Source organism: Myotis lucifugus, unplaced genomic scaffold (genome assembly GCF_000147115.1).
Source record: "Myotis lucifugus unplaced genomic scaffold, Myoluc2.0 scaffold_91, whole genome shotgun sequence".
NCBI lineage: Eukaryota > Metazoa > Chordata > Mammalia > Chiroptera > Vespertilionidae > Myotis > Myotis lucifugus.
In genome coordinates, this window is record NW_005871139.1 from 3,440,232 (window position 1) to 3,451,816 (window position 11,585).

Here is an 11,585-nt window from a genome sequence, read left to right on the forward strand (position 1 = left end):
TACGGAAGACAACCGATCAATGTTTCTCTTTCTCTCTCTCCTTTTCCCTCTCCCTCTCTCTAAGTATTAAAAAAAAAAAAAAGACTTAGGGAAGGAGGCTGCATGAACTCCCGGCCCAAGTGGCTGCCAGGGGTCCTAACTCTGATGAGCAGGCCTTGGTCGTCTCTGGCCCACTCTCTTGCTTTGATCAGAGCCCTCCTTGGCTGTGTTCAGAGGAATCAGGAGCAGCAGCTTTATGATCCTTAAAACAGATCCATGTCCACCCTTAGACTTCCCTTCCCTAGTAACTTGAGCCTCCCTCAGATTCTAGACCACCCCCCTGTCCCTCTCCCACCTGCCACGCCCTTCCAGTCAGGTCCCCAGCTTCTCCCTAAGGAAGGCTCTGCTGACTGGGGTTTGGGTCTGGCCCCACAATGAGGCTGCCACTCCTAGCTCCCAGGGTCCTCCTTACCTGGTAAAGGGGGAGGTGGAGGGGGCAAGGGAGGAGCAGGTGGAGGAGGCAAAGGGAGGGCCTCCTCAGGGGGCGGGGCTGGAGCCAGGAGGTCCAGGTCAGAGGATGGCATGCCCATGCTCAGCTCTGCAGAGCCCACCCGGGCCAGGGCCTCGCTGCCCACCGACTCTAAGTCCCGGGCATTGGGCTCCAAGTGGCATCGGCGCTGGAAGGCCTCCTCCTTCTCTTTAATAAGCCGCCGTAGGGTGTGCACCTGGTGGCTCGTGTTCTCATAAGTCTCCTGTTGGGCAGACGCACCATTCAGAAAAGAGAGGGCTGAAGGCACAGCAGTCACTACCCCAGGAGTGAAACTTCCTGTCCAAGGGTCTCCCAGCTGGGATCTCTGCTTCTGCTAGAAACCTGGGTGGGGACCAGGGGAAGCTGGAATGAGGAGCACAGAGTCCTGCTGTGTCCTTCCTTTCTGCTCCCACCTTAGTCTCATGGTCCCTCCAGGCCCAGGTAGAAGGTGCCCCTGGGCAACTCTTCCTGACCCACAGCCAGCCTGCTATGCGGCTCTCAGCTCTCTGTGCACGTCACTGCTCCCATTTCATTTGACCCGTGTACCGCTCAATTGGGAGCCCCTACAGACAAGACCCTGCCTGAGCCCTCTCTGTATCCTCCATACTCCTGATGCAGTGCTTCAGACTTCTAGCAGGGGCGCAGCAGATATACACTGAGTGGCCAGATTATTATGACCACCTGACATTTGTAGGCAAATTAGCTATAATTTCGCGCTGAAGTTGCTAGAGGGCCAGACCATTATAAATAGGGAAGCAGCGCCCTAACCGGTTTGGCTCAGTGCATAGAGCATCTGCCTGAGGACTCAAGGGTCCCGGGTTCGATTCCGTCAAGGGCATGTACCTTGGTTGCGGACACAACCCCAGTGGGGAGTGTGCAGAAGGCAGCTGATTGATGTTTCTAACTCTCTATCCCTCTCCCTTCCTCTCTGTAAAAAATCAATAAAATATATTTTTAAAAAAATAAAAAATAAAAATAAATAGGGAAGCAGGTTGTTTACCATGACAGTAGAAGTGATTTTTTTCTGAAGATATGGGTAAACAATGCGATTTAACAGCCTTTGAACATGGGATATATTTGAATGTGAGTGGCCAGATTATGACCACCTGATGTTTGTAGGCAAATTAGCCGTACACTGCATCATATGGGATATGGAAGCCGAAGGCCTGTTCGAACACCTTTGCTGTCTGCAGTTACCAAGATAAAATGTCTCCAATTCACACAGGGACACAAGGATTGGACAGTCGAGCATTGGAAAAAAATCATGTGGTCCGATGAATCACGTTTCCAGTTGCATCATGCAGATGGCAGAGTGAGAATTTGGTGGAAACAGCATGAAAGCATGCACCCCACATGCATGAGTACAACCCTTCAAGCTGGTGGGGGCAGTGTTATGGTTTGGAGCATGTTTTCCTGGCATGATTTGGGCCCTTTAATTCGTGTGGAACGTCTGAATAGCACAACATACCTAAGTATCGTTGCTGATCAGGTTCATCCTATCATGTTGATGGCGTATCCCAATGGAGATGGCTTCTTCCAACAAGACAATGTGCCATGCCATGTGCTCGTATTGTGCAGGAGTGGTTTCAAGAACATGAGGGAGACTTTACCTTGCTTAGGTGGCCCCCACAATCACCAGATCTAAATCCAATTGAGCATTTGTGGGATGAAGTTAAAAGAGCCATCAGGCAGCTGGTTCCACAACCATCAAATCTCACGGAACTGGACAGTGCTATTCATCAGGCATGGTGTCAGATTCCTCGCATCACCTTTCAACATCTCGTGGAGTCAATGCCAAGAAGAATCGCCGCAGTATTGAAGGCAAAAGGTGGCCCAACGAAGTACTGATGGGTGGTCATAATAATCTGGCCACTCAGTATATATATATATATATATATATATATATATATATATATATATGTATGTGTATATATATATCCCATGTTCAAAGGCTGTTAAATCACATTGTTTACCCCTATCTTCAGAAAAAAAAAATCACTTCTACTGTCATGGTAAACAACCTGCTTCCCTATTTATAATGGTCTGGCCCTCTAGCAACTTCAGTGCGAAATTATAGCTAATTTGCCTACAATCGTCAGGTGGCATAATAATCTGGCCACTCAGTGTATACTGAGCTCAACAGAGCCAGTATAACTGTATTCCTTCGGAAGAAAAGATCGGTTGAGGCATGACTTTATAACTAACAAAAAGTTAGCTTCAGAGAAGACACTGAAATATGAGGAACCCCTGCTGGTGAGTCCTCCTAACAGCCCTGAGGACTGGGCTGCTCTGAGCCTGCTCATGATGCAGGGCTGGGGGAAGCTGGGAGGTGCAGCAGGACGGCTCATAGGAGGAGGGCTGGTGCCCCATACACTCCCACCTTCTTCTGTGCATGTCTGGCCCACTCTGGCTTCAGCTTGTCTCTCCAACCAAAATATGGGGTGAAATCATCAGCCCACTCGCATCTGCGTGCCTCAAGGTCATGAATCAAGAACTGGACTCAAAGACTTGACATGACTCAGGAAAGAGAAACAACCCTCAGGCCCTGGCACCCCGCGGCAGTCGGGCCTCCCTCCCCAGTTGCTGGCACCTTGATGCTCTCAAGTTCCTTCTCCCGCTGCAGCAGCTGCTTCTCCAGCTCCGCCACCCGCATCATGTTCTCGTTCTCTAGGTCCAGAAGCTTCTCTGTGAGCTGCAGGACGGGAAGGGCAGGTTTGGGGCTGGCCCTAAAGCCTGGGCACTCAGCACAGCCTGGATCCCAGTCAGGACCCAGGCCCCAGGGCCGCTTGGCCTGGCAGGTTCCCTACGTTGCTCCGTGGGCCCAGGGTCTGCGACCACGTGAAACAGTACCAGGCAAATGGCCATAGCAGAGTCTCTTGAGACAGAGACCACCTCACGCCCGGTCTGGGAGGTCAGTGTGTGTCAATCTCTGGGTGGTCCGAGGCATGCTTTAAAGAGCCCGGTGGTGCCCCATCTGGAGGCAGGTGGGTCAGCTCAGGATTCGCCCCCAACAGTGGTTCTGGAGCAGAGGAGGACCCACCACCTACGTGCGACACATGCTCCTCCAGCTCCTCCACCTTCTCCAGGGCCACGTTCTTGGTCTCGGCATCCTCCAACAAACCCCCCACGTCGAACACATTCTCCAGGTACGCCTGGATCTGCACCTGCAGCTTCTCGCTCTCTGTGTGCCTTGACTTCTAGGGAGAGCAGAGGGCATCATGGTTGGGGGAGCCTCCTGAGAAAGACTTAGTCCTCACCACCCTCCTTGGCTGCTTCCTAAAGCTCAAGACCCAGGGAATTCCTACTGCGGCTATGCCGGATTCTCGCCCCAGGGAGCTGCCTGATTGGGACGCCCTCTGAGGGCGGGTCTGAGTCCCATGCCATAGAAAACAGGCAGGGTACCAGGAGCATCCATGTCTAGGGTTTTATAAAAACAAAAACAAAAACAAAACTTTGTAATATGGCTCAGCTGGTCCTTTGTCCCAAAGCTCCTCACTCTATGAGGATTCAGCCCGGCTCACCTGCAGGAACTCCTCCAGCCCCAGCTTAGTAAACTCATACTGCAGGTGGACCCGGAAGTTCATATCCTCCACCGAGTGCACCACGATGTTGATAAACTGCATGCAGGCCACCTGGGGAGAAGCGGCCCCAATAGGAAGAGACAGGGGAGAGACCAATGGGGAGAGACCAAGAGAAAGGGAGGGTGGAAGGCTGTTAGAACCAGCATCGTCAGGTGGATAATCAAAAGCAGTGAATAAAAAAGTTACATCTTTCTGGGAGCAAAAGAGCATTTTAACTTAAAAAAGATCAAACTTGGCCTTCAGAGTATTAAGGTAAGTAAATTACATGAGAAATAGATGTCACTAAAGCACCGCTCTGACTTCCTCTGCACATCAGCAGGTATTCCTTGAGGCATCCCTGCTTAGCTGAAAATCCTACATAAGAGCAGAGAAGCTGGGGAAGAGCCCGGGAAAGGGAAAGCAGCTCAAAGAGGGTCCCAACCAGGGATGACAAGGGCATCAAAAGGGGGAAGAAGGCAGACTCGGGATGCCCCAATGACATTGTCTTACAGTTTCTAAAAGCTCTCTGGGGTGGGCCAGTGGACGAGGAGCATTTACAGGGTAGAGAGAAACATTCTAGGTTCTACACAGAAGACCAAAATCCACTGTCTGCCTGGCCCCTGTTCTCAGGGGCACGCCGCCCTGCTGGGCCCAGACCCAGTTCCTCACCATGAAGTCGATGTTGCTGTCCTCATTCCGGAAGTACTCCATCAGCTTCTCAAAGCGGTGCAGCTCCTTGCATACCTGAACAATCGAACTTCTCAGTGAAAGGACCTGCCCCAGGCAGAGCCCACACCCCTGAGCCCTGGCTCCCAGGGACACCATGGCCAGAGGACTGATTCAGACCAAGTTTAACCACAATTTTGTCTCTGCAATGAGCCATTCGGGACATGACAGAAGAAAGCCTGGGACCTGGCATCTGCCCTGGTTCCCTCCTGGAGTTCAATAAAGCCCGTGCCTTAGTTTGAGCTTAAGGAGCGTCTGGGAGTAGGCCTACAAGAAATAGGGCTTTGCTGTGGCCAAGTTACTGAAGGAAGGAGGGAGCAAGGAGGAAGGTTGGAGGGCCTGGCTGAGGCAGGGGCTGAGGTCCTAGTGGGGATGCAGGAGAGGCCAGGAGGCAGGAAAGCCCCTGTGCTGAGAGGGTCCCGAGACTCCACTGAGCTCTGGCTTCAAGGAGGAAGAGCCATTTCCTGGCTGAACAATGGATGCTAGGGAAGCAGTGTACAGAGGAGAGGGTAGGGGTGGGCCAGCAGCTGCAGCTGGATGTCGAGGAATCCTATGTTCAAGCAGACAGGGGTTTCATAGCCAGGCCCAGAGCTGGGGAAATTCCAAGAAGAAGCTCCCTCTCCCCTCACCAATATCAGACACCAACCCAGGAGGATCCTGGCCTGCCTTCTCCTCTCACTGCAAAGATATCTGCCTTGGGCTCAATCAGTAGGTCCGCTGCCTCAGAACACCTGGGGAACCTGTTAAAGCACAGATAGCCAGGCCTCCTGAAGTCTGTTTGCTTAACAAGCTCTCCGGGCATTCTGATGCATGGCCAGACTAGGACCACTGGATTAGAGACCTTAGTTCTCTGAGGGCATCCTTAGCTGGCCGATTCATAACTTCTCTGACACACAATCTGATAAGACTGAAATTCTGGTTTTGTTGAAAACAAGGGGGGAGGGGAAGAGGTTGACAAGCTACCTAGGTAAACACTGGGATGTTAAAATGACGGAATCATTGGGATGTGTAAGACTGCAGGAAAGGCGGCTTACCTACCGTATTCCCACCTCCTCCTGCCAGATACACACACACACACACACACACACACACACACACACACAAGACTGACCTCTTTGGTTTTTGTTTGTGGTTTTTTGTGTGTTAATCCTCACCTGAGGATATTTTTCCATTGATTTTTAGAGAGAGTGGAAGGAAGGGGGAGAGACAGAGAGAAACATTGAGGTGAGAGACATATCAATCGGTTGCCTCCTGCACATGCCCTGACCAGGGCCAGGAATCAAGTCTGCAACCTAGGTACTTGCCCTTGATCGGAATCCAATCCAGGACCCTTCAGTCCATGGGCCAACACTCTATCCACTGAGCCAAACTGGCTAGGGCAGAAGACTGACCTCTTTGAAGTTGTCAAAGGCAGCAAGAATGATTTCGTGACCTCCCCGCACCAAACACACGGCTGCTAGGAGCTCCAAGACAAGGGCTTTGGTCCTGAAGGGCAAAGAAGGAAGATTAATACCTTAGCTCCCCACCATGGCCACCACACAGCTCAACTGCACAACTGGCAAGTCCTTTCAGAGAGTGGAGCCAGCCTCATCGGTAAGGGGAGAGGCTGGGTACAAGAAAGAAGGCAGAAGGCAGGCTGCTCCCTCACTAAGCTGTGCAGACCACAGGGAAGCCAGGGACACTGCTTCTCTCCAGCAGAGGCCACAGGACCCCACGGCCAGGGACAGGTGGAGCCCAGAACTCCAGAGTCCTGTGCAGAGTGAGGAGGAAAGGGGAGGGAAGGAGCTCACCTTGGATTCTTGTTGTTGAGACTGAGCGCAATCTCGTTGACAGCATGGGGGTGGGACATGACCAGGTTGAAGCCGTACTGTAGCAAGGGGAAAAAGCAGGAGAAGAGACCTTGATGGTGGGGAAGGCAGATCCTTGACTTTACTGTAGGCCCACCGGCAAACTTCTTTTAAAGCTGGCACCCTCCTAGCTCTCCTGGTTTGGGAGGTGAGGCAGAAGAGGCCGAGCCCTGTGGCTGGTGCTGCCCCCTTACCTGATAGTTCATGATGGCTCTGAGACAAAGGATGCAGACATGGACATCATCCTTCTGGCTCACCAGGCGGGAGTTCTTCAGGGCCCTGCGCCCAGGAAGAGTGCTGTACCTGGGGGAGAGGCGGCTGTTGGCGGAAGGCCTAGGAGTGCTCACCAACATCCAGACAGCAGGCTGTCCCTCAGCAGCAGCAGAAGAGGGGGAAAGAGGGCCTTGTACCACCAGCCCAGAGAGAGAGAGTGCAGGGGCAGGGCGCTCAGCCGTGTCACCTCCCTGGAGCAGGCCTTCATCAGGAACTATCCAGGACCCTGCTGTATAATTAGTGCCGAGGTCCTTCAAAATACAACAGTGTGTACACCTTCCTAGTCCTCGAGGGGCCCAGGGAGATGTTCATTTGAGCCCTTCCTCCTCCTCCTTCCAGTCACTGTATCTTCCACACATTCCCTGGGGCAGGAGCACTTGGCTCCCACCCCACTTCTATGTCCCAGAAAAGGCAGCACAGACCCCAAAGGCTTTAGGTGTGTGTACCTGGGGCTACATCTGACCTGGCATCCCCGCCCCTGCCCAGTGATGTCTCATGAAGAAAGAGGAAGCACAAATGGTATCTGCTCATGCATGACTGGAGTGATGAGCAGTGTCAGAGTGCAAAACCCAAGGGAGACAGGAGAAGGGAGTATGGCATGAGAGAGAGACCACAGGACCTAAAGGAAAGCCTCCCTAGGTGGGCGGGGCTCGGACAAGTCATCAGGCCCATACACCTGCCTCCAGGCAGGACAGCTCTTAAGATACTGCAGACAAATGAATACCTGGGAGCGTTGGAGAGAACAGGCCTAAAGGAAGACATGAAGGGAGGGTGAGCAGGGGACAGGCTTGGTGGAAGCTGGTCTCCGAGCAGCTGATGGAGCAGAGAGCAGAGCCAGAGGGAAACAGACAGGAGGGCCGGAGCTGGAGCACCCGGTGAAGGTGAGGGAGCTGGATGAGTACAGCCCTGCCTGAGAGACTGGGAGGAATGGCAGAGCGAGAATGAGGAATGGAGGGGCCCCCAGAGAAGGGGCGAGGAAGAACCCCAGATGGGGTGGGCATAGCTGAGGGTGATGTACTTACCCAGGACAGATCGCTGGGCAGAATCAAGGAGACAAAGAGGACAGACCAGAGACAGACTGGCAGGCAGAGGCAAGAGAGCTGAGCCTGGAAGCAAGAGTGGAGGGAGGCGCATGAGCACTCACCGCTGTTACCCAGGACCTGGACTGGGGCTGGGGGAGGCAGGCGGGCAGAGCAAGAGCACACATACCGGAGCACAGACTGGCGCGCAGAGCGAGCGAGGCTGTTGGTGAAGGGGGCTGACAGGGCGCTGGGTGGCTGCAGGTCCTCGATGGACCTGCTCCAGGACCGGAGCTTGTCAAATGCACCATCGTCACCACTCTCCAGACCCTCAAAGTCAAACCTGGAGCAGGAAAGGACATATGCGCACACACAGGAGAAATTCAGTGCCAAGACCCCTGGCAAGCCCACCCCTGCCCTGTAGACTTCTAGGGCAACAATAAGCAAGAGCATCAGAAGAGAAAGTGGAATTGGGCAACAGAGACCCAACCTGGTTGGGAGAGCCAACGACATAGGACAAGGGCAGAGCGGGCACAGGAAGCAACCAGGAGGGGGTCTGGGGAGACAGGAATGCTGACGGAGGCCAGTGCTGCGCCCACTGGCCAGGCGACTCAAGGAGTGACCACCCCATGGGCCCAAAGGGATGTGGGGAGCTGGATACTTCCTGCACTCTCAGCCTCAGATGGGACATCTCCGAGAAGCTGGGGCTCCCCACATAGAACCTGCCAGCTGCAGGAACACGCCAACTGCAGGTCTTGTTAGTTGGCAAATGGCAGCAGCCAAAGGAGCCTGAGTGCCCTGAGGGAGCCCCACTGTTTCTGGGCTGGGATTGAGGGCAGGTCAGAATGGAAGAAGACAGGGGTCCTAGCAAACCCAGAGAGGGACAGCCTTTGTTTCAGGAGGAGATCGTGGTCCCATACTATCACTGGATTCGAATGACTGGGCTTTCTGTGGTTCTACATGAGGCCTTTAGGCTTTTCAGGTATAGAGGCTCCTTGGGCCTCAGCTTCCCTGAGGAAAGGAATCACACAAGTCCAGGGTGTGAACTGGCGTCCTTAGTTCGTCCCTTACACGAGTTGGGATGGTTTCTCTGTTTGTTACTTCATGCTTCTGGGACCAGATGTTTGAGCAGCTGGGGAGTGTGGCCAGGGCAAGGAGGACAACTTGAGATCACAAAGCCACAGAGCCTTCCCCCTTACATGTCCCCACATCTGGATAAATGCCCTCTGAGAAGCAAGCTCACTCCTCTTTCCTGTCCTTTCCCCTGCGGGTCACTAAGGACTAAGCGAGCATCTCCTATAGGCTCTTCCCCCAAGGAGCCTTCTGCTCGGACATGCATAGCCTGGGGGTCAAAGGCACAGAGGCCGAGGGTTTCTGAAGTAGGAAGTGACATCTGCAGATGCCTGAATGTTCCGAAGGCAGCAGGAGTGGCCTCGGAGTCTTGCCGATCAGAGATGTTTAATGGGGCTCAAGTACAGGAGTCTCACTGACAGGGAAACAGCTTGCCCATGGCTTCTCTCCATTACTAGTAGTACTTCCTACACTGGTATGTGCTGTTTATAAAAATGCCTTCACGCAAATTCTATTTGGCTTTACCCTTTCCTCTCAATCCTTCCCAAACACACATTCTCTCCTCCAAAGGAGCCTGAGTGCCCTGAGGGAGCCCCACTGTTTCTGGGCTGGGATTGAGGGCAGGTCAGAATGGAAGAAGACAGGGGTCCTAGCAAACCCAGAGAGGGACAGCCTTTGTTTCAGGAGGAGATCGTGGTCCCATACTATCACTGGATTCGAATGACTGGGCTTTCTGTGGTTCTACATGAGGCCTTTAGGCTTTTCAGGTATAGAGGCTCCGTGGGCCTCAGCTTCCCTGAGGAAAGGAATCACACAAGGCCAGGGTGTGGACTGGCGTCCTTAGTTCGTCCAGGGTGTGATTCCTTCTCTGTCTTCCCTGAAAGCCCTTCGCTCCTTCCACACCCACGCCCACCCCAAGTCTTTCTTTCAAATACAGAGTCAGAGGCAGTGCTGTGGACCATGTAGTCCTGAGGTCCCAGTGTATTTTGGTTTAGCTGGGATTTGTTTGCTTTTCAAACAAGATAGGCTTATTTGGAAAAATGACCTATATCTTTTTACTTTTAAAGTTCTGAATTTTTAAAAAATCACTTCAGCAAATGTTTTTCATTTCATTCTATAAAAAGAGTTGTTTTTAAAGGGAGAGGAGGCTCATGAGGCACTTCTGCAGGGATGGGAATAGGGAGTGGGCCACTCTCGGCTCTAACAGAGATGACCTAGAAAAGACAACAGAGGCCAAACCTAGGAAAGGCATTAGTTTGAAACCCTAAGGAGACGAGATAAGACCTGCTGGACAAAGAACAGCCAGGGGGCAAGGACAGTAGCAAGAAATGTGAAATTGGAGGCTAGGGCTGAGTCCTGGGACTGAGGAATTCCTCAGTACGTGGGACTTTCAGGATTACAACTGGGGAAAGTCATAGGCAAACCAGGCCAATTGGTCACCCTAGGGCCGACTTAAGTCTCTAATGTAAGTTTGAATGTGTTAGTCCTCTGGTAAATGATCACCATAACCCCCTTTCCATATATTCAGGTCACTATGGTAGAGCACACCACCTTGAATATTAACAATTAACAATAAAGTGGCCAAAACCGGTTTGGCTCAGTGGATAGAGCGTCGGCCTGCGGACTGAAAGGTCCCAGGTTCAATTCCGGTCAAGGGCATGTACCTGGGTTGCGGGCACATCCCCAGTAGGAGATGTGCAGGAGGCAGCTGATCGATGTTTCTCTCTCATCGATGTTTCTAACTCTCTATCTCTCTCCCTTCCTCTCTGTAAAAAATCAATAAAATATATTTAAAAAAATAAAAAATAAAAAAATAAAGTGGCTGCACAGTATAGACTTATGCTTCAAATACTGCAAAGTGCTTTATACACATTATCGTCTAGGCCAGTGGTTGGCAAACTGCGGCTCTCGAGCCACATGTGGCTCTTTGGCTCTTTGAGTGTGGCTCTTCCACAAAATACCGACTTCTGCGCATGGGCCATGAAGTTTCAATCGCACTGTACGTGTGCGCCCGCACGTGGTATTTTGTGGAAGAGCCACACTCAAGGGGCCAAAGAGCCACACGTGGCTCACAAGCCGCAGTTTGCCGACCACTGGTCTAGGCCTGGAACCCCGGACGGTGGATCCCCTCTGATATAAGATGACACACACTTGTCTGAGATCAGACAGATGGAAAACAAGAGATCCACACCCATCTCCGTCTTCCCTGAGAGCACTTTGCTCCTTCCACTGCCTTCTCATCTGTGTTAATTCGCTTCTGGCTGCCTCCCAGCTCCCAACCTGCTTGAAAAAGGCTCCTGAATGTCTTATTTTCAGTCTGGGTCAAAAGTCATGCTCACTGCTCCTGGAGTGACTTAGAGTAACCCTCTCACAACTGGAAACCCAAAGGAGCTTCTTGAAGACTTGCTTTCCAACATCAAATGAACAACAGGGAATCTCTCCCAGAAGCCAGGACATTCCCTTGGAGTGCTCCCAGCCTGGAGTCTGGATCCTCTAGGTTCCGATTCTGAGCTTCCTTCCCACGTCTCTCTTCTGCCCCCCAAATGCACCTTCTACTCCAGCCACCTGGCATTCTTCACTT

The 11,585-nt window shown here is 52.4% G+C and overlaps 1 protein-coding gene across 1 annotated transcript in view; it reads right to left on the reverse strand.

The window, feature by feature from the left end:
• Positions 1-11,585, reverse strand: part of FMNL3 (formin like 3) — a 56,395-nt gene that overhangs the window by 6,103 nt on the left and 38,707 nt on the right. Inside the window, 9 exon segments of the mRNA XM_023756335.1 lie at positions 452-731; positions 3,099-3,200; positions 3,556-3,705; positions 4,030-4,140; positions 4,738-4,812; positions 6,186-6,279; positions 6,585-6,661; positions 6,836-6,944; positions 8,124-8,276. Coding sequence (XP_023612103.1) covers positions 452-731; positions 3,099-3,200; positions 3,556-3,705; positions 4,030-4,140; positions 4,738-4,812; positions 6,186-6,279; positions 6,585-6,661; positions 6,836-6,944; positions 8,124-8,276 — 1,151 coding nt within the window.